Genomic DNA, 24,466 nt, shown 5'->3' with positions numbered 1-24,466 from the left:
TCTAATTATATTACCTGATTGAAAATTTAAGTAATATAATTACTAACTCAAATCATTACTAACTAAAACAATTACTAACTAAAATTCGATAATAATAATATGAAAATTTAAGTCATACCTGATTGAAGCTTTCAATAACACCACCAGCAAAATTTTTTTCAAGCACTACAAGCTCTAACTCAAACTCAAAAAATTCAATCAGAAGAGAAGAAGAGAATGAGTATTTGGTGAATATTGTAGGTCCAAACAGTCCTATTTAAAGGCAAAGGCATGGCTTCCCCTACAACGTTCAAAAAAAATTAAAGCCTGTTCTTTCTGAAACCCTGAAGCATGTTCAATTTTTTTTTTCATTATTTCTGCAAACTCTATACCTGAACCCTAACAAAAAGTACACAACCATGCATGAACCTATACTGAACCTACCCTCATGCATGTTGCAATGTTGCACTGCACGGGTTGCACCTCGAGAACCAATGGACGAAGGCCATCCCGCAACCTCGAATGGCGGAACCAATGGATCCCGCTAATGCGGCTGGCGGAACCAGTGGATCCCGCAAATGCTACTAGCGGAACCAGTCTAAGGTCTTCTCGCCAGTTTGACTGGCGGAATCAAGCATGGATGCATGGCTAGCTATGATGGATGGATGATGGGTTGTGCCATGGGGTATCTCGCCAGTGGGATTGGCGGAACCCTTTGGGTTGCTTTATGCCAGCACCACTGGCAAAAACCATGGATGCATGGGAATTTACGTAATCAAGGGTTCCGCCAGTCCAAGTAGCGAAACACTTATATAAAACAGATCCTCCCTGAAATTTCTTTCACAACAGACCCCCTACGATAGATTGTTTGTAAAAGTGACCCATCTACGTCATTTTGCCTATTTCATAAACAAAATTAATAGTACAGACAAGTTCTTTCCGTGTCTTAAGTGTGACCTAAACATCTCCATGCACAAGTGAACCTTTTCATTAACTAACTAACGAACACAAGAATACATTGAAATAAATCTACTCCTATTATATAAAGCATCAACATCTATCTAAGGGTCCATTTGATTTAAAGGAATGAAAGGAATGTGAAAGTGAATTGAGATAAAAAGAAGTAAAATATTTAAATTAAAGTAAAATATAAAGGTATAAAACTCATCAATTTTTAAATTTTTTTTCTATCTCAAATGCATCCAAGTGTAATTATCTCAAATGCATCCAAGTGTAATTAAATCAAACACTGTCTAAGTCAATATTGTGTTACTAACTTAAAGAAGTAAAACAGCTAGAATGAATCTCAATAACCCGTGTTAATGGGATCATATTCATGTTGTAGAAGAGTGAGTTCGAAGTAACCCCTCCCTATTCTTTGAGATAATTAAACAGATGGAACTTGAAAGCAACACAGGTATCAAATCAAGCCCAAAAATATTTATAGGGATAAAAAAAATTAATTCCTTGCAATAATCAATTTCGCAAGGCCCAAATTCACAGCCTACTGCTGGTCAATCAATATCTAACCGTTTAGATTAAGCTGACTAATTCATGAGAAGAAGGCCAAATTTGGCTGGCTGATAAATTGAGAGATTCATTGATTGAATCATTCTACATTTTTTTGCATTTATGTACTCAAAAGGGGGGAAACTGTAATCCATCACAAATGAGAAAATTTCAATGTAAAAAGATAAATGAATTACTAAATAAATAATGTATAAATTAATTAATTGTATGCTGCTCATTACATAAATTATTCAATGAAAAAAATAATTACTAAATGTTATTGTTAATATCCCCCTCTCCCCTATGCGGGTACAAAAAAATTCCAATAATGTAGTCAGATTTATATATACAGAAAAGAATCAGCTACTCTTATCCATCAGGCACCACCAAGGCTGTTCAAAGTCGCAAACTGCAACGCAATCTTAACCTCAATGCGATCTCAACTGCAATAATCTAAAACCTTATGCACTACCTCCTTCTGTTGTACTAAGGTAACTTCAAATATAGTGCTCCAATTTGATTAGCATAACACTTGTGTCATCCAAAGAGCCTCGTGAAACAGACAAATCTACAAGCTTTTTACAAGCCAGCAGCAATGGTTGTGATTTGTTGTTGCCTACGAGAAAAGAACGAGCAGTATCTACTGCTTCCTGATTACTAACCTGAAATGAGAATGAGAAACAAACTTGTTTAGTGACTCAGTCCAATGCATGAGCAACAATATTAAAAAATACTTAAAAAGACACCATTAACATTGAAGTGAAATGGTCAAGTTCTATACCTTATCCCATAATCCATCTGAAGCTAAGATTAACAAGTCATGTTCAGGTTCAATTCTGAGAACTTTGGTCTCAGGCTCTGCTGTCACCCATTGTTTCAGGTGTCTATCTCCAATTCCCCTAGACACAGCAAGAGATCCCTGGATCCTCCAAACACCACGGCATAAATCAACATAGCCACCCTACAAGACAAATTTCAATGCTTAAGAACCAACAAATCCAAATTCAAACAGGTTCGTGTGGTTTCAATAACCACAGAGAAAAGATTAAGTACTATCACACTCAGAAGCTTACCAGGTTCTCAATTCTGTCCCTTTCATCTTCCCTTGAAGGCCTGTGATCAGATGTTAGAGCCTCAGCAACACCCCCTCTGCTAATGACAGCGCGGCAATCACCAGCGTTGGACACAATGAGGTTACCATTCCTAATCAATGCTGTCACACAGCAAGAGCCACCATGAAGATCCTCCTTTAGGAAATCCGAATCGGTGTTTAGGTACCCTCGCTTCACTGCCTCCTCAACATTATCTTCATCTCTCACGATTACTTCATCTAACACATTCTTTTCTAAGTTACTTGCAGCAAATTCAGCAGCTTTTGCACCACCGTGCCCATCAAATATGCCAAAAAAAGCCTGCAATCAAAACAAATTTCCTCCTCGTTAGATTTCATTCCACTCGCATCCATTTAGCTCATTAAGCATGAGCCTCAAGAGCATATTAATCAATCCTCAATTAAAATCACACTCATGATGATCTTTCCCTAATTTCTCAGCTTTAACTATTCAATCCAACGTTTAAGTAACCTAGTCAATTTACACACACTAATCACTCAAAGAACTCCTAAACTCAGACATAAATTAAAGGCTTTATTTTCTTATTCTCTTTACCAATAGTAGATCATACAAAACTGAGTAAATAAATTACAACTTTCCATACCTCATATAGTTATAAATTCATAAAATTGACAAAACCATCTAGAAAAAACTCAACCATTCAAATTCTTCATCAATTCAATCAAATCAGACCCAGATTAAATTCAGAACGAAAGTTTCAAACTTTCCACAACCCCACTTCCTAAAAACATCCTATAATAAAAAACACTCGATCCCAAACCAAAAACCCTTAAAAAGTTTTTTTTTAAATAAAAAATATTTTTTTTCTTACCAGTTTGTGTTCTCCGCGAAGATTATCCCCAGCTGTGTAACGATCCTCCATATACTCCCTCCTCCCTCTCTTGCAGGACACCCCAAACCCATCTTCCTCAGCCTCAACCACGTCACGCGCCGCCACGGAGGGCGTGAGCGGAACCGCAAAGGTGAGGGAGGAAACGGGTATGTCCAACCTAGCGGGTCGCTTCCTCTTCAAAACGGTGCCGTTCGGAGAGGTAGACGAAGCAGAAGCAGCAGAAGACGCGGAGAACGCGGTGGGAGGCTTGGGAAGGCGAAGTCGAAACGGAGAAGAAGGAGAAGAAGAAGCAGCAGCAGCAGAAGGCGAAGAACAAGACGACGACGTAGAAGAGTTCGAAGGTTTGAGATGCGACAGAGAGAGGGAGAGGGATTCCGGCGAAGAAGAGATGATGGAGGGCTTCGAGCAGAAGAGGGAAGAAGAAGGAGAGAACACCGGCGAATTGGAAACCGCGACGGAGCAAGACATGTTTTTTTTTTCTAACTTTGTCTTCAGTCAAAATTCAACCGTTGCAATTGATCTGTGTGTGGTGTTGTATGCGTTTGAGACAGAGGGGTGAGGTGTTTATAAAGGACGGGAATAGAATGTTGTTCTAGGTCAGATTGGAGTCAGTGTGGGATCCACCTTTTTTGCGTGTGAAATGCGAGGCACAATACACACAGGACACAACACAAACACAGCTATCATCACACAGTCAATTTTAAAACCTTCTTTGACCACCTTATTACTCCTTTTTTTGCAAACTCTATTTTGCCCCTCCTTTCTATTATTTGAGCCTTTTCTTTTGTGTTGTCTCTTGCTCAAATAAAGGGTCAAGATTGTGTTATAAGTTTATTTTGAATTGATTTTGTTTCTTGCGTTTTTTGGTTGAAATTTATTCAAATATTTTGAAAGAAAAAGAAAAGGAGAAAATAAATATTTAATATTTTAAAATTAATATAATAAGATTAATTTTTTCATTATTATATTTTTGGCACAGAAAACTTGTTGACTTTATCGATGACTCATTTCTATTGAAAAACTTTATTAATCATTCTTAATAAAAAAATTATCTTTTCATTCACTTTTTTTTTCATCCACATAATTCTTTTCATTTACTTTTTTTTTCATCCACATAATTTGGATATTACTTTCACTCTAATATGATACATCTAATCTAGTAAAAAGTAAAGTAGTATGTACACTAATAACGTAAAGGGTTTTTTATTATTATTTAATTATAAATCATTATATATAATAAGTTTATTATTTTTTTAATCATAATAAATACTAATATTAATGATGACTTTTAATTAATTGATAATGTAAAAAATCTATACTGCTAGCACATAAAATTAAAGTCTAATCTAAAATATTAGCCCTTAATTATATTATCATTAGTCAGTTATTATGAATTAATCTATATGAAATATGAATATGGAAACAAGACAGATCGAAGTTATGAGAAAATATAAAAATTAGTACTAAAAAATAATTTAAGATGTAATCAAGAGAGGAAATATTATGAGATTTTTCTTACTAGTTTCTAAAATATTATTGTCCTACATGTATTTCGTAATGGCTAAATTTAGAAGAAGAAAAAACTAGTCATAAGGAAAGCAAATCTAAACAGATTGATTTCAATTGACATATATGTATATTTTATTTAGAGACACTAAATTATTGAAAGGTTTTCATTTAATATGAAATCAACTAATTAATGTAATATCATATATTTTTCGATTACAATATTTTTAATATGATAACTTGATAAGTTAATTCTTAAATTGCCTATTTATCTCTTTTCTCATAAATAATTAATTGTGTTTATAATACTTATTATATAATTCTATTTTGATTTTTTAAGTAAATTGTATAGACACGGTAAAAATAGTTGTTATTCATTGTCATGTGTGATAACTTTATTATTTTTTAATATATTATCTTAAAGAATCATTACAAGAATGGCTTTTAATTGATTCACAGTTTCTAAATTTTTACATTAACAATATGATAATTAAAATTTTCTATTTATTACAACATACTTTTTTTAGAAGAATTATATCATACTTTTAAAGTTTTAAAAAAAAGTTTGTAAAAATTAATTACATGAGTCGGCAGGTTTGGTTAAGTAAAAGAAAGTTTGTAAAATTTTAAATCTAAAGTTTTTTTCTTCTTCTTATTTGTTTCATCGTTCAACAAGAAAAGGTAAGTGGAATCAAAATCTTATTTGAATGTTGACTTTAACACATGTAATTTGGGGTGCTAGAAGTGTGATGATGACCTACGCGAGTAAAAGCTGGAGAAAGTTGCAAAAAATATAAATAAAAAAAATGCAGAGGTGATTGCGGTCTATGGGTGGGAATTGGGATGTATATGAATGAAGAATTAAAATGAATGTTGAAAGAGTGTATTTTGATTAGGGTTTTGACTTACCCACTGCGAGTACAATGCGTGCCTAACCCTAAACCCGTTCATTCTTGCTTATTAATTAAGATTTTTTGTCTCTGTATTAATTTATTGTTTGGGTTTTCAGCAACTATTGAGACTCGAGAGTGTGGGACCAAGAGAGAGAAGCAAGTTCTGAGAAGTTACCGTTAGAGAGAGGACAGAAATAGATATATCCTTTATTTTTTGCATACTATTTGGATTTTGGCATCATGACCGTTGCCATCTTCATCTCTTCTCGAGTTCACATTCCCAACGTTAACAGAGTTTTCTTACGCCTTTTTAATGTTTTTTTTCTTTTGTCATTCATCACCATTAGGCTTGCAACTACTTTATATATCTCTCACAATAGTAGTTGCTTCTCCTCCAATTACACTTCCAACTTACGACTAACAACTTGCACTGTTAGAACTTATGTTAATTGTTAAAGAAACGTGTTCATATATCAATTCATTAAGTTTAATTGAATGATGTTTTATTCAAGAAATGCTAATAGGTATTCTTACGGCTTTGCTTGAAAAAAATAAAATTAAAAATACTTTTTTATATTAAAAGTATTATTAGTATATTTTCATCATAAATTTTAATGCACTTTTAATGTGATTTTTAATAATAAAAAAATAGCTATTAGTTTATTAAAAGTATTATTAGTATTTTTTTCTTAAAGTTAATAATACAACTTCACAAATAATAATTTAATAGTACAATTACATAAGTCTTGGGTTTTTATTGGAGGAATGTTTTATTTTTGTTTTTTTACACGAAATGGGTTTTAAAAATCGTCCTGGGTCGCCTGATTTACCCCAGATCGATCAAATCTAATCGGATCATCGCGCGACTAGATGCATGGCTGGTCCAATAATCAAATCGACCCGATTATGCCACCGGGTCCCGATTGGACCGGTTCAACTAAACAGGTCAGACCGAGTTTTTAAACTTTGTCCACAGTTAATTACTGATACCAAAAGTCAACCAATTATGATGCTCTTTGTCTTAAATAAATACCCCGATGATCATGGATATATCAATTTAAGTCAAATGATATAATCAATTCCAAGGATGATCAATTATAGACTAATTAATCTATTAGAGATTACCCAAACAATTAGATCATGCAATTTAGTGTAAAACATTCTTTACCAAGGTCTACTCAACATATGCAGATGATCACCATAGTACATTTGATTAAGCATAGTATTGATTAGTTCCCAAATAAATAATAAAAATAAAGAAAAGAATTAATTAACATAAATCAGTGAGGAATTCCATTAAGAACAAAGAACGAGGTACAATAGACAGTTACATCATAATTTCCGGACTAGGGTGACTAGCCGCTCATGGTCAAAGTAAAACTAAAAAGCTTATAAGAAATTAGCATTGACATATCACAAGGGAAGAAAAATGATCACAATTTGTCCTTGCAGTATTACCTACACTTTACAACCCTCAAAAGTGCTCTCTAATTTGAAAATATGATAAAAGGTGTCCAAAGATACAGAAAATAATTCCTATTTATAACTTTCTTAAGATATCAGCCAAAAAGACACACTAATCGTGCTGAAGTCCACCACGCCACCACAATCATGGTTGGAAATTGTGACGTTGAAGCTTTGGGACATTATGGAATGACTACAACCATCATGGTGCAGACCACGGCCGTGGTGAATTCACCACAGCCGTCGTCAGAAGGCTAACTTTGTTTTGAAGGGGAGTCATCATATTACCTAGATGCACTCCTTACCATGATTGTGTTGAATGTACCACGATCGTAGTCAAGTGACAGAGTTCTTCAAATCTTCAGAAAACATGTAATTTCTAACTTTTTCACTTCATTGAGTGATTATACTTCTGCAAGACAAAATTAATGTCCAAACATGAGTTTGGACATTAATACCAAAATCATATCACACACATCACTACAATCATCATCCTATCAGCAATATATTCACCACACTAGAGAACATAATCATCTCAAGATCATTATAATATAATGTTCTTAATAATGACAAGAAAAGTCAGACTAATCAAAATATTCCAACATCAATTTTACACTCACATGATATCTATCATCATATTAATCATCAAGGTTTAGTAAGTTAAACCATATATAGATAAAACTTTGTTTTCCATTAATACTATAATCATTTCAATAAGATAGTTAGTTCAATAACAAAGAAACATTTAGCATAATGGCCTAACATAAACAAATGACCTTATTACACTCTCACGTCAAGCCACAACTCATTTCAAACTATATATTCCCTTTTGTCACTTCCTGGCATTGCCAAACAAATTCTCGCTAGGCTAAAATCCCCATGGAGAGAAAACACAATTTTGTCATCTTTTTGGCCTAGCCAAAACAAGCTCTCGCTAGGTCAAAACTCCTCTTTCACATTTTTGGCCTAGCTGAACAATCTCTCGTTGGGCCAAAATACCCATGGAGTTGAATTCTCCATTTTGTCATACTTTAACCCAGTCGAAACACAACTTGAAGAAGCTATGGAGGAGGCTTGGTGATCCAAGAGTGATATTTACTCAACTTATGTTATGAAAATCAACTAGAGGAGACCTAGATCACCACCAAAATAAGCTTCAATAAAAATTTTGGTGTGTTTCTTTTCTCTCACGATTTGGCCAGGTTGAAACACAATTCTCGCTGGGCCAAAAACACTCTAGAGCTTAATACTCCACTATTTCATGCTTTGGTCAAGTCAAAACAAAACTCTAGCTAGGGCGAGATGAAAATGAAGTTGTGAATTGCAAACTCCATGGACAACAATGGTATACCCACTCATCCTAACTTTGTGAAAAGACTCACCCAATCTTATAGATATCAATAAACACCAAAAACATCATCATTCTATGCATTAATCACACAACCAAAACATTAATCAAACCAAATTTAAAGCTTCCCTTACCCTAAGAATTAACCTAAGATCTTGAAGAAGCTATGGAGGAGGCTTGGTGATCCAAGAGTGATATTTACTCAACTTATGTTATGAAATCAACTAGAGAAGACCTAGATCACCACCAAAATAAGCTTCAATAAATTTTTTATCCTTCACTTAATAGTTTGGATGAGACTTGTTTCTCAAGCTCTTGGTAGAAGAAAAGAAATGAACCAAGAGATCAAAGAGAGGGAGAAGATGAGTTTACCAACTCACAAACCAACTATAAAGCTCTAGGGAAGTAGGAAATGAGAGTTCTAGCTGCAAGAATTCAAAATCTCCTTATGCTCGAAAGTGGGTTTCTTGAGAAATAGAAGAAAATGATGGAAATAGGAAAAAAAAGGAGAAGGTTTTGTGTTTAAGGCTAAAGGGATGATTCAAAATTTCTATTTGTCCCCTTCATTTCTTCTAAACACACTCTTTTTTTTACAACTAAAAGAAACTCACCTATAAGATCCAACAATCTCATACCCCACACACTCTAGTCCAAACACTCATGAAAGTTATCAATAGCACTACGTGTTATAACAAAACAATCTATTTATTAAATTTAGTAAATATCATGAATCTAAATTTAATTTCCTCTTTTAGTATTTTATCAAACACTTAACATATATACATTATGAAAATTCAGTGTTACAAATCTCATCCCAACCCACAGCTCTCATGTTTATTTTCTTTCTAACTTAAGTAAGTTCAGTAAAACATTGTCTCTTAGATACATAAATCATTCATTGATTTCTTCTGTTTGTGATGAAAAAAACCAATGGCATTCAATAGGAATATATTGTGATTTGTTGCTATTACAACAACGCTTGTTGCGAGCCATTTTCATGGCAACAAGCCATGCAGGAAGGCACACATGTACTCTTGTTTTCAAGTAACTAAATCACTCTTTATTCTTCTAAGTGGATTAGCTCTTGCAAATGGAATGGTAGTGTAATTGATTTAAAATGACAATGGATACCAGACATACAATACATGTGACATCAATTGTCATTTTAAACCTATTAAACTACCATAAACAATATAAAAAAAAACTAATAGGGTAATCATTAGTCACGTGGGTTGCCTTTTTTGTGGTCATTTATAATGTTAGTTCATTTGTTGGATGTGTCTATTTTAAACAACCAAAAAGAGTTTTAATTGGTTAATTATCAATTTAAAAGTGGTTCTATATAGAATGACAAAATTATGCACAAATTTGTATGAATACAACAAAGTGAGTTTTAATTCATTAATTATCCATTTAAAAGTGAAGAAGACTTTTTCTTCTATGGCAGAGTCTTAAATGATGTCAGTCATCTACATCATCAATCTTTGAGCCTTTAGTTTTTTTTGTTTCATCATGTTAGCAACATATTTAGTAGGATGTGGGATCCGGGCAAGCCCACTTAGGTTGTGATGGTGAAACTATATGCAATTTTTGAGATGGCCATATTATTTATGTGTATTTTGTTGTCTCTGAACCCATAGGAGTACATCTTGTGTGTCTATCTTGTTGTATCTGAACTAATAGGAATACATATTGTGTTGTATTGTTTTGTCTTTAATAAAACATTTTTCTTTGTTGGTAATTTTTTATCACTTTAAGAGTGATATTATATACTACATAGTATGAAGAAATTATGCACAAAATTATATGAATACAACATAATGAGTTTTAAATATAATTAAATTGTATGGTTGCACGGTTTGATTAAATCATAAATTTTTAAATTTGTATTTAGTATTATTTAAAAATATATGTAGATAAATAAATTTATTGTTTTTAAAATATTTAGTATCATATTAAATATAATTACAATAAAATTGAGTAAAAAAATTAATTATATTTTTAATAGAACAAATATTACCTTCAAAAGTGTAATAAAATTTATCATGATTTATTCTTTCTCAAAGTAATAATATTATAATAGTGATATAATATCTACATGAAATAAATATAAATTTATAAAATAAAATATCAAATATCATAATTTATTAAACTAACTTATCAAATATTTCCTTATAAATATATATTTCATATTTATTAATAGTTAAATAAGAGAAAAAGATGAAACCATTGGGCATGATCTGATCAGATGTTCAGAAGTGAAAAAGATTTGTTTTGCTTCTCAATATTCTATCGGTGTAGAAGGTGAAGTGAATCACTTGTTGTGGGTGATATAAAAGAGTAGAAAAACCAATGGGTCTTTAGTGGTAAGAGATGAGAGATTCACCACATCCTAGCCAAAGCAGCATCATTTCCGAAGCACGAGTTACATTCCTTGGAGCCACGAGAAGTGGTGGAAGTTAGCTAGAAAATACCTGAGTTCAGATATATCAACATTAATTTTGATGCCTCTATTCAGACAACAGAAGGCACTGAATGAGGTTTGGTGGCCAGGAACCATAATGGAGAAGTGATAGCAACGACAAACTATGATTGCAAGAGACTCTATGATCAATGGCATAGCAAGGATAAGAATGCTAGAACTTACTATCAAAGATTGGTGGAACAGTTCTTGCTTGCTCGTGACCTCTTGTTCACAAAGAGAGGAGGGAAATGTTCACCCTCTAGCTGGATTAGCTTTTATTTTTTTATGAGAAATACTGGTTAGATGAAGTCCTCCCTTATTAGTTGGGCATTCATCTTTCCAAAGAGGTTTGGATTCTATTTCAGTTGAACAATACCAATATTCTACTGTCAAAAAAAGAGACAAATAAAATAATTATCTTAATTTTAAAATCATTAAAGATGCATCTAATTTTCTAACAGATAATCATAATAACTTTAGAAAAAAAATCATAATAGAAAATCATAATAGTGATGTGAATAAATTTCTTATTCGCATAATCAATAAGTAAGAATAATTTCATATTCACATAATCAATAAGGAAGAAGAAAAAAACCATGATCAAATATTTATTTTTCATTTTTGAGTCTATTTTTCTTATATCAGAAATATAAATTAAAAAAAATCTAAAAAAAATAAATATGAATTTATAACATTAATATAATTATTAAAAATTGTCTATTTATTTTATGTATTGTTGATATAATATTAATATATAATAATCTTTAAATGCATTTATTATCAAAATTAAAATTTATTTTAAATATGTTTAAATAGTGTAATTTTTATTAAATAATTATAGTTGATAATTAATCAAATGAAAAGGTGAAAATGAATATTGTTTTGGAGTAGTTAGATTATCTTTTATTTTATTAGTGTTCTCTATTTCTATTTAATAGAAATAATTAATCAAATGAAATTTAATCAAATAAAGTTTAAAAATATGCAGAAATTGGAGAGTAAGCTCAGGAACTATAAATACATATAATTAAAGGACAAAACTAGTGAAAATATAAAGACTCAATATATTTTACCGTTTTTATTCATTAGGTGTGACTGGTAAAGCGATGGCCTTGGCAGTGCCATATTGTACGATTTGGGACAAGTTGTGTAACAGGCTTAGTTTCATTACATAGGGAGTTGCTATTTTTCATCCTTCGCTTTGGTAAACATGTTTCTCAATGGTCATTATTGATAAATTCCATGAAATCAACTTTTCATTAGCATTGTAAGAGTATATAAATAAAAATAAATTTCCGTTGTTTTAAAATTTTAATATTTTTTTAAATTACTATCAATAATTGAATTAATTATACAAATTACAAGATGACTGAAGTTGCACTTTGAGCTTCATGCTAGAAGCACACAATTGTACTCGTTAATAATTAAATTACTATCTCAAGATTTTTTCTGTTAGTTTATGAAAGTAAATTTAGTCATCAGCTTTTATAAAACAAGCGTTTCTCTTAAAAAAACAGCCTAGATAAATGAAGCTGAAAACTCAATGGCATACTATCTGTCAAGTAATACAACATACATGTGAAATTATTTTTGACGAATCTCGAACCAATATTCATCCCTAATAAAGATCAATTTTTGTTAGTTTTCCAAACATGTTAAGAGGGTTGTTTCCCTATGAAGTAGATTCGGCATCCCACGATTTCCAAACAAATGTGGAGTTGCACAATAATAAGTTTTAAAAAAATTAATTAAATACAAAACAAAATTCGATAATCACACAAATAGTGTTAATAAAACCATTGCAGTTATCACTAATCTTGATGTTGCTATTCCAAAAGAATCTTTCCTCTATAATAAGAATTGTTATTGTGCTTAGTAAGCGGGGAACAAAAACTAAGCTCATCATCAGCATGGAAAAATTATTCTCATCCACAGCAACTTTGCTGTGTAGGAAGGTGTCCTAAGATTTTTCCAATTTCATCACATGATGTTAGCAATGGAAACTCCTAACCAAATAAACATATGTTGATACACTAGTCAACATATGTCAACGCAATAAACAATCCATGTCAATGAGCCAATTAACAAACTCTTATAGCTATGCCTATGTATTAACAACAAAAATTGCTCAAAACTGATGTAGATCCAGAAGCATAGAAATTTTTTACATCACTCGTAGTTACTCAAATCAAGCATTGGATTATATATTCAGCTTCATCCTAACCCACCAAATTTTCACGGTTGAAGCCAACATAGATCACAAACTATAAGAAATCATGAACTTTGTAATCAAGAGCTCAACCGGAGGCACAAAAACATAATTAACATCATCATGATTTTACTATGAATACTTCAAATCAAAAACCAAACAAAAGAGAGCGATTTAGTTCCCCGACGTCCAAATGCGGCATCAAAATTGCAACAATGGATAGCGAGGGGAACACACATCTAGGCTTCAATTAAACATTTCCAAACACATTGAAAAAAGTGCAAGCAAAAAACTCAAAGAAAGCTGAAGCCTTTCAAACATTGACACTCAAAGCACCATAGCTTTTAAAAAATTATACAGGAAAAATCAAACTTTAGAAACCAAAATCTAAAATAAGAGACTGAAAAAACTGGGAGCAAAATTGGAGAACTCAGTCCCTTAGATGTTCAATTAATGATTGCGATCATACCCGCAAAATCATTACAGGTCTGTAGGCTCATCACAGTTGAAAATATCGCAACCCCAGTTACTCAATCGACGAAAAAACCCGAACCCAGTAAAAAAAAATGCTAACTTTGGTAACAAATTTGATTTAGTTGCTCTAGTGTTCTCCGAAAACAAAAGGATTGTCGAAGAGATAATATAAAAGAACAACACAAATCTCTATTGCTTCAAGGGAACGAGTCGAATGGGAATTGAAATAATCCGCATCGACCAGATAGCGAAGCGAATTGTGAATTCGAAATTCGAAGGTGAATCGTAAACCCTAATTTTGTGCAGAGGCTGCGAAGAAGAGAAGATAACAGAAGCGGCGCAAGAGGCGACCATTCACAGTGTTGTTTTTATAGAATGAGTACACGATTGATCGGACGGTTAATATCAGATCCACGAGATCCAACGGCTCTCCTGCTTTTATTTGAATTTTGCTTGTTTGTAGAACCCTAATAACAGGTCAACCCAAGCCCAGGCCCCATAGAGGAGAAGGCTTCTTCTACTTTATGGCCCAAAAATATTGAATTAACCTTTTTAAAAAGTTAGAAACCATTGTTAAACAAAAACAAGCTTTTTGACTATAAATAGTGTACCATTTTATTTGTTCTTGTTTGTTTCTCATATCGGTATTGTTGCTTTCTTAAAAAAAACTTTGAAATTATAGATTATAACGGAAAATATATAACATATAATTCATTAAATTACAAAGTTTTAAAATTATATATTTATGATTTTTTATAAATGTTATGAAAAGAATATGTTATTTTTTAAAAATTTCTTTTATCAACCAGTGTTAGTTATTAATTTATTAATTTTTGTCTGTGGGAAATATTTGAACACATGACCCCTACCATTTCTTCCTTCTTTCTTCAACCACCAAGTCAATCTTATAACTCCTATTTTTTGAAGAAAAATAATAAACAGATTGAATTGATTGTTTTATTTGAAGTGTTTTTAGTTTATAAATTTTTTTATAAGAGATAATCTTTTTGAAGGTAAGGTTTGTCCCTAAATGATGTTTCTCTTAAAAAAAAGAATAAATAATGCATAGTTAACAATATAAAAGTCTTTATATATTTATTTAATCTAAAATAAATTTATTAATTTTTATAATAACAACTTCAAAAGTTATATTTATGATAATTTTTTATTATTGATAGTGTGAAGATTTTTATATTAACACTTGATGTCTATTAAACTCTTAAGAAAAATGATAATGATAATTACACACTTTGTGAAAAAAGTAATTGTTTTTGATAATGATAATGATAGTTACCCTGAAAAATGCACTCCTCCTCATCCCTCCACGAATCTCTCTTTGATTTGATTTAAAATCAATGGAAGTGTTTTACTTTTCTTTGGGTATGGTCACAAAAGGAAACCAAATTAATTGCTTTCCATTCACCAGAGAATTATCCATTGTGCTTCGTATTCCTTTTGACAAAACGTAGCAATATTAGATCGTGCTCAACCTTTTGGCACATTGTACACGATGCCAAACATTCATGACACAATTGAGTTCCTCATGATTTATGGCACACCATTTGAAATAGTCACATCCTCCTTTCCAAAAATGATCAGCATCAATAAAAATATAGAATGAATTGAGTTTGATTGTACCTAGTGTGTTTAGAGCTTGTGATAGAGTTGCAATGTTGTTTGATCAATTAGTGTTTTCTAGATAAGAAATGGTGGGTGTTGTTGTGAATCCCTGTGGTCTAGGTTGCACTTTGAGAATTGAAAAGGATTGGTGTTTTGTTATTAAATGTGCATTTCCTAATTGGCACCGCTTAATGCACAGTAAGAGTGATGAAGAGGAGTGTATTTTTTTTTATACAGTGAAGAGGAGTGTATGATTACGGTAGTGAAGAAGCATTGATAAATAAGGGGGAGTGTATTTTATAGGGTATGGTTGGGAAACTTTTTTTAAAGGAAAGTGTGTTTTATAGGGGGGGGGGGGGGTGTATTTTATAGGGCATGGTTGGAAATTTTTTTTTAAAGGAAAGTGTGTTTTATAGGGGGGGTGTATTTTATAGGGTATGGTTGGGAATTTTTTTTAAAAGGAAAGTCTGCTAGTAATAAGAGAGAGTGGAAATAACAATTTTCAAACTTTATTGTTTCCTGGGGTGGGGTCCAATGAGAGTGTTATATATAGTGACATTAATTATCTTATAACATAATTGATTTGTTAGCTCAGTTGGGAAGAGTGTCATGATTTGATTTTTGCATGAACCATTAATTTTGAATTAATTCGTAAAACGTATTTTTGAATTTTTTTTAAAAATCGTATGGGCCACTTAGGAATTGACAATCGGTAAGTCCAATACAAATTGTCAATCCGTAATGAGCTTACAAATTCGTAATTTGTATCAGCTTTATGGAAGGGTAATATTGGAATTGAGCATCTTATATTGGGTGTACCAACAATTTGTTGGGTGCGGAAAGCAATGCCCTTTTCATTTTACTCTTGTACCCAAATCACGAATTTTATAAAATGGTCCAATCTCATTTCCTTTAAGTAGCCTAAAAATCCAATATTATCACCCATAAGAAAACATGCTTCAGCAGAAATATAGATAGACTTGTCCAATTAATTGTATTTTTTATTATCATGATACTAATGTGAAATTTTTAACTGCTTTAGTTATGATTAATTTTTGGCAAAAAGATCTAATTGAATAACTTTAATAGAATCAATTCTCTTAATTACTTTTTATCTATAAAATTTGAATCTAAACTTTTATTTAAAAGGATTGAATTTAATATTAATTGAACCAACGATATGTTGATTGCAGGATCCATTGTCTATTCTTGAATCCTTGAAACCGGAACATGAAGTTGAACTTGAACCAAAAACCCCACATTATTCAATACTTTAACTTCATCGTGTCGCCGCACGCTAGTTATTTTGTTTAGGCATCTTCTTATGCTTTCCTTTTCATGGCCAACGTGATTCCATTGGCGTTTACTCACTCCCACCAAAACAACGTTCTTCTTCGGTTCTTGTGTTTAATTATTAATTATGCATTTGAAGGAAGTTATTTTGTTCACTAGTTATGCAACTTAAAGGAAAGCACAATTATTTTGGGTGAGAGAGGTAAAAAACCGTGTATGCTTTTCTTGTACGTTGCTGATGAATTAAGATGCATATTATTGTTGTCTATATTACAACAACATCGTTATCGCATCCCCCACTTGATGTCACCCACTGCTGAAAACATTCCAGAAAAATGAATAAATAAAATGAATACATGAAATGATTGCACATTTGTTACATATTTAAGTTAAAACACCTCGTCACTTCAAATTAAAGGTTAAATATAAAGCATCATTTTTATATTCATTAATTATGCATCATCACATTAATCGATGAACTTACTATTTTATGTAACTAAATATTTTTTAAATTTATTCAATAAGATGTCAATGACATACATATTAGCTAGGTAAAAGTGTACGTAAAACTTAATATACAAATGCATTAAAATTAAACAAATTTTTTTGTATAAAGCGAGATTTTAATTTTGCTATATTATCAATGTAAAAAAAATTGATACTATGAATTAATTAGAAATCACCATATATGTACATTTTTAAAATAATTATTATAAAAGTCTAACATTTTTATGATAGGTTATCATAATAAGAGAATGCAAATTTTTAAACCATCAACACATTTTTATTAAATCCTTTAAATGTAATAAAAAAATATTAAATCCTTTAAATAATTAAAAAATGTAATAGCGTGATTCCATATAATTCGTTGGTAATTAAATTTTTATACATCAATAAAGAATCAACATTGGATTATCATTATTGGGATTGGTAGGTCTTAGAATACTCCTGCAAAATAAATCCCAACCTGATCTTGTTCATGGTAGGATTTCTTTTTAACTATTTCTTTATGCTATATGTCGATGGTGAAGTTTGAATTGACTTAATATGAATTATAGAATATCTTTATGTAAAAAATAAATTCTTTTATAAATTTATGCTTGATAAAGTCTACTTTACTTGACAAGAAAATTCGGTCCCATTCATTCAACAAAAAAGAAATTTGGGTCCCTGCATGCCTTCAGGTTAGACTTTTGCAATTCGCGTTTAGTATCAACTGCGAATAAATTATTTTTTGAAAGACTCATTTAAAAATTTATCAAAATAAGAAACTATACCTTAAAATCAATATATCTAAAGGAACTATATACAAACATATTTAAAAGCTAGGAAATAGTCTTATTGCTTGGACTAAATAATTTTATTTTAATGTGATTAATTATTGAATCTAATTGGGCAAAACACACACACACACATATATATATATATATATATATATATATATATATATATATATATATATATATATATATATATATATATTAATTTAGTTTTACAAGTTGATGCTTTCTAGTTACTTATTGGAATGAAAAGATCGAAACAGTCTTACCACAATCAATAAAGACGACGATAGCAATGAAATCATATTTGATCTGTGAATGCCAGAAGCATGAAACCAACAAATAAAATAACATGCACGACTTGAATTGCTTGTCAAACTCCCAACACCAGTTAACGTTGCCAGCACACACTGCCAAGTTTGCACAAAAATATATCGAACAAAAAGATGTGCAAAATCTTTTTTTTTTTTTTACTGCCAAAGATATCTGTTTATAGTATTATCATCATAAATATAATAGATATTGTACTTCATTTATTATTACTACTGGTTTAATAGTTCACTGCCTGATAACATTAATATTAAAATTATAATTAATGTTTTAAAGTTAGCAAAAAAAAACTACAAAAATGAATTTAAAAAGAAATATCATAAAAATATAATTTTAATAACAAAATTCGTTAAACTAAAGAAACGGGATTCGCTAATATGATTTTCAAACAAACTGGACATTGGAAATTTAAAATAAATGTTTTCTTCAAATTGTGATATGTGATTTAACTAATTTAGCATTTTATTCATCAACTCGTATGAATGAATGTGTGCAAACAGTTCTTATGCTATGTGCTTTATTTGTCATGATGAAAGTTTTATAGCCAGATTTAATTGTGTGTAATGGATTAGTGATGTAAAATGGAGAAATGCATTTAAAAATAATTGAAAGTTATGATAATATATTATTATTAAAAAATATGTTTGGATAAATTTCTGCACAAGTATTTATAGGAGAAAGAAATAAGGTGATAGATAAGTTAAAATCAACTTATATGCACATAAGTTTTTTTGAAAATGTTTGATGTGACTAGTAAGACATGAATTAATTTTAACTTATGAGAGAAAGTGAATTGTTAACTTCTTGTATTTTTATCCTACAAGTGTATACTGAAAAATTTATCTAAAAAGACATTAAACATGCATATAAGTTGGTCAAATAATAGTAAATAGTATTGCTAACTATTTAAAATACAATTTACATTTCAACATCAAATTTTACAATGAATGATTAAGACAATTATTTTTAAGTATAATAAAAAATATTGTTGTTATCGTCATTCTTATTGCATTGGTGGAATATTGTGAATTAATGAGTTAGCTCGTTTTGATATATTTAAGGAGATTTTTTTGGTTAATACATATGAGTGATCAAAATTATATAATAAACTCATGTCAATAACTTGGTTAAAATGAGTGTAATTTAAATAACTCATTTTGAGTTTCTTATCTCTTGTTGATTGTTTCCCATAATTTCATATTATTTTTAAACAACTCATACACATTTTGTTCAATAGTATAATTTTAAACAATCCTTTAATGACTCATCCTAGCAAGAAAATAATTTTTAAAATTACAAGTAACCGTTGTTTATAGAAGTAATGCAATTTAATTTTAAACAGTTAGACATGACACATAAATCTTCTCCCATGATAAAAAATTAAGGAACAATATCTCAAAATAAATAATCCTTTAAGCAACGAGAGGAGATGCCATAAGGATCATATACATTTTTATATAATTTTACTGTGCAAAATCAATTTCTCTATCAACTCAATGTCCTCTAATAAGGAAATGACACATGAGCTACATTCTAATGGGGAGACACAAACTGAACTCATTGCTTCTTTGTGATATCCTCTTGTTCCTTCATTCTCGTGCCTAATAATTAAGGATCTAAAAAGATAAGCTTATTCATTTTGTGTTCAAGGGAATTGAATGGCATGAAATGAAACCGAACTTACATCAATATAAAAGGAAGCTAGGCTTGATATTATTGCTCCTATTATTGCTTATTGCTTGGGCCTGGCTGAGGCATGGCACTACAAGCGCATACGAAGAAAAGAAACCACGTGTACGTATATGCACTAAAGGCATCTCTCACGTATTCAAGTTTATTCATTTTGTCTTGGGAACTTTTTGCTATGTAACTTTTGAGTTTTGGAATCATGAAGGGAGTGGCGTGTCAAGGAAAATAGGAAATACTCAAGTGAAGTTCTACACTTGAAAACTTTCAAGCCCTCCAAATCCTCTTCTAGTAGTTCTAGCTAGTAGCTCAAATTTGAAGTTGGTTTTATACATGTGAATATTGTTGAAGAAACCAGAGCTAATATATTTAATATTTTTCTCTCTATCACACACATACAAACAAGAAAGAAAAAGAGCTTTAGAGTTTTTATATATTTTCTTTCTATATATAAGCAACTATGCAAGAGAGCTTTAGAGTTGATTTGCAAGTCAATTGAGACACAGAAAAAAATGTACATTATATGCTTTTTTATAAACAATAGTATCCCAATAAACTATTGCATGAATATAGAAAATCGATCCATCAAAGTAAATAAACTTTGGGTGGCATCGATCGAAAATGGGGGAACAATGACGGGTTAAAATTTGCAACTTAATTAATAGCAGTTGTATAATATAACTATGTGGAATTGCAGGGTAGTTTTTCTTGATGAGAGATAATTATTATTGGTTTTTCTTAATACTCCCCTTCAATATTGATACACTCATCTTGATTCGTGCAATGGTTCTCAGGTATATAGTCTATACACTGTATATTTTGTGAATTTATCTAATTGATTCTAAATAAAAATAGCATTAAACAATCCCATATTTAATAACTAATAAAATTTAAACAATTGTTTTATTTTGAATTCAAACAATTGTTTTATTTTGAATTCAATTATTAATGTTATGATTATCACATTTAATATTTCATTTTTAATTTCTCTTTCATATCTTTTGTGTAAAATTAAAATTTTATAATTGTTAATTAAAATTTAATAACTAAAATTATGCTAAAATACATAAATATATATGTAATAAAATTATAAAATATTAAAATCTTAATAATTATTTTTAATCATTGTATGTTTTATTCACCTTAGGTAAAATATATATGGACGAAATTTTAATTTTTATAATCTTTATCTATAACTTTTAATTAAAAGTTATACTCTTTATCAATAATTTTTAATTAAAATTTATAATGAAAATGCTAGAAAAATATTTAAAGTATTATACTTACAAGTTGTAAAATAAATGAAAATCATTTACCTAAAGTTTGTTTTTTATAATAACTATTTATCTAAAGAAAATTAAAAAAAATAATTGTTAAGATTTTAATATTTTATAATATTATAATTTTAATCAACAAATATAAAGTTTTAATTTTACACATAAATTATATGAAAAAAAAATAAAAATTATGCATTAAATCTGACAGTGATGGCATTGATGATATAATTTTAGAATATGAATCTAAATTAGTCAAACCCATATTTTGTTGATAGTCAAGGCATTAAATCCATATTTTATAAATGTGATAGTAATATCATTAAATGAGGTTGTTTAAAATATTTTTACTTTGAGTCAATTAGACAAACCCGTATTTTTTTGATATTTCAAAAGATTGACATATCTGTTTAATTAAATTTGAAATTCAGCAAAAAAATTAATTACACTTGAAAAATATCTTTTAAAATTAGTTTACTTTTTATTACAAATAATTTTTTTTACTTGGTCATTTAGAACAAGCCTTCTTGTTTTAGTTTTAATTCCTCTATTTTTAATGAGTTAATTATGATTTCAGTGCTTTAAATTTTACGAAATTTGACTTTTAGTTTAATTAAAAGTTATACTTTGCATTTAAAAAAAAACATTCAGTTTTTAGTTCCTAAAAAAATTTAAATCTATTATTTTTATTTATTTAATGAGATTTTAGGAATTAAAAACCAAATTTTTTAAAAAATTTAAGAACTAAAAATCTTAATAAAAAAATTGAAGAACTTTGACTAATCAAACTTTTATTTAAAAACAAAAAATCAAATTTTAAAAAAATTAAAAAAACCTTAACCGGTCAAACTTTTATAAGGACCAAAACCTAAATTTCTAAAAAAGTTTAGAAATGAGAAACTTAATTAACGCATTTTTAATCTAAGTAATGTCTGTAAAAAAAAATTCTAGTTGATGTCCAGGCCAACATCCGTACGTTAAATCCGCGAAAGATATTTATCATATATGTAGAATTTCTAACAAGGATATAATATAAGTACCATATGAGAAAAAAAATATTAAAAGTAATTTTGATTCACATATTTTGCTTAATTTGTAAAGTTGTTACTTATTTTAAAATAAAAATATTAATTTGGTCTTTTATATTTTAAAAATTCATAATTTTAGTTTTCACATTTTAAAATAAAAACAACTCATCCTTCTATTTTAGAAAATTTATAATTATGATGTCATATTTTAAAATAATATGTAATTTTTGTGTAATTTTAATTTTATCTATGTTTGATTTGTTTTATTCTTATATTATAATTAATTAAATCATTTTTTGATAATATCTTAAATGAATTTGTTAGATCTATGATTCAATTGGATTAAAATAAAAAAAAATAAAATATTGATAAAATTAAAAATTTGATTAAAATTATAAATTTTATAAAATAGGATTACCAAATATTTCTATTTTGACTAAAATCAAAAATTTTTTTAAAATAAAAGAACATAATGTCGATCACTATTTTAAAATGTAAGAACCAAAATTACGGATTAAACAAAATAGGAGAACAAAAATTATATTTTAGTCAATAAAAAAATAATTATTCCTAAAATTTTAAATAATTATAAATACATGACCAAAACTTAAAATTGTTATATATAAATAGAATAGAGATACATTTATAACATAATTTATGGCTCTTGTCACACCAACTACCAATTCTCAGTTTTTATTTTTGCTCTAAATTAAACAAATTAATACTATAGATAAGGTATGATAAATATATTTATAACTACTAATTAATGATATAGTGAATTAATTATTTTCTTAATAAATAATAATTTAGTAAAAAAATTCACTATTCTGAGTTTTCTCCTATTTTATGAAATAAAAAAAAACTCCTATATGTTCCCATTTATGTTAATGAATTTTTTACTCATTGATGAGCTGATCGATTTAGAACTTCGTCAATTAAAGAGTCAACTAGAACAATATATTTATACACAATAAGGAAAAAAATATGAACTTGAGGAAGTCCTTATCAATCAGACCCCTTCACTCACGTGGATAGGGAAATAACGAAAAATATACATAAAAAAAAAATAAGGGGAAAATTCGAAGAACGACCTAACATAGATACCAAAAGTCATCATAAACGGAACTTGAAAGGTATAAACCACGATATATTGTCATCACGTACGAAAAGAACTCTATATAACCTCTAAAAGTCACTAAAAAATGGATGCAAAAGAACGACATTGTTATGTGAAGCGATGTTTTCCGTCTACACCATATATAGATGACTTCTTTCTATGGACAAGGACCTCACGGGGTTTTGGAAACACAGATTGATTTTTCATTAATTTCTTTTTTATTTTAATTTGGTGAATGATTTTTCTTTAATTTCTCATCATCATGAAAACAAGATCTCGAATACTTGTCAATTTGTCAATCAATTATGGCCTCCCTAGTTACCCAAAAGTCACTATAAATGAGGACTTCAAACTTGTATAGATTAACTGCAAAATAGAGAAAGAAATGAGCTTTAAGAGCTGTCTAAAAGCCACAAAAACTAATTGAACTACTCGATTGAGTTTTGTAAACTCATTCCATTTGACGAATTCTCCTTGCACATGAGAAAGTGTTGCATAGACCCCATATATCTCACATGTACAACCGATATGTTGATTATAGCTAAAGTAAAAGAGAAACAAAAATTAAGGGTAATGTTGAATTTGTGTAACTAATGTTAATTTTATTTGTATTTTACTCCGACACTTGTATTTATCTTATATAGTTCCAATAGAAGAAAAAAAAGGCAGATAGCGCAATACCAAAAAAAAATGGATGAAAAGTGTAAAATCATTAATTAATGAAGTCATGGAGTCATACGTATCTTATATATGCTGGTTTAATTAAAACTGTGCCGAATTAAGCATAGAAGTGCATGGTTTTACGTACGTTATAACTCATAAAAGAGCAATTAACTATTACAATCATCATGTACATGATTGTACATTAAATTAATTTATGGATTCTAATATTATTTAGATTAAGTTCACAAAGCTTGTATATGTAACAGTTAGTGAAGTGGTGAGATTCTTTTTGTGCTATTTTAATTCATGAAGGGACCTCTGTGTGCAAGTCCAAAAGCTATAGCTAGAGTTGTTTCTATGAGGT

The 24,466-nt window shown here is 29.6% G+C and overlaps 1 protein-coding gene and 3 non-coding genes across 4 annotated transcripts; all 4 read right to left on the bottom strand.

Moving 5' to 3' along the window:
* Window positions 1-1,679: 1,679 nt before the first annotated feature.
* Window positions 1,680-4,003, bottom strand: LOC114385183 (probable protein phosphatase 2C 25). The gene is made up of 4 exons (XM_028345193.1): window positions 3,433-4,003; window positions 2,562-2,900; window positions 2,270-2,449; window positions 1,680-2,150 (listed from the first exon to the last, which is right to left on the bottom strand). Exons 1-4 carry the CDS (start codon window positions 3,919-3,921, stop codon window positions 1,986-1,988), a joined length of 1,173 nt encoding a protein of 390 aa, XP_028200994.1. The 5' UTR covers window positions 3,922-4,003; the 3' UTR covers window positions 1,680-1,985.
* Window positions 4,004-13,267: 9,264 nt separating this feature from the next.
* Window positions 13,268-13,355, bottom strand: LOC114385567. Its single transcript, XR_003660936.1, has one exon. It is a non-coding gene; the product is annotated as a small nucleolar RNA snoR31 (small nucleolar RNA).
* A 152-nt stretch (window positions 13,356-13,507) lies between these two features.
* Window positions 13,508-13,650, bottom strand: LOC114385571. Its single transcript, XR_003660939.1, has one exon. It is a non-coding gene; the product is annotated as a small nucleolar RNA snoR136 (small nucleolar RNA).
* Window positions 13,651-13,761: 111 nt separating this feature from the next.
* On the bottom strand, window positions 13,762-13,847 carry LOC114385525. Its single transcript, XR_003660896.1, has one exon. It is a non-coding gene; the product is annotated as a small nucleolar RNA SNORD25 (small nucleolar RNA).
* Window positions 13,848-24,466: the final 10,619 nt, after the last annotated feature.

This window comes from Glycine soja, chromosome 14, assembly GCF_004193775.1.
Source record: "Glycine soja cultivar W05 chromosome 14, ASM419377v2, whole genome shotgun sequence".
NCBI classification, from domain to species: domain Eukaryota; kingdom Viridiplantae; phylum Streptophyta; class Magnoliopsida; order Fabales; family Fabaceae; genus Glycine; species Glycine soja.
This window is presented reverse-complemented; position numbering and strand designations above follow the sequence as displayed.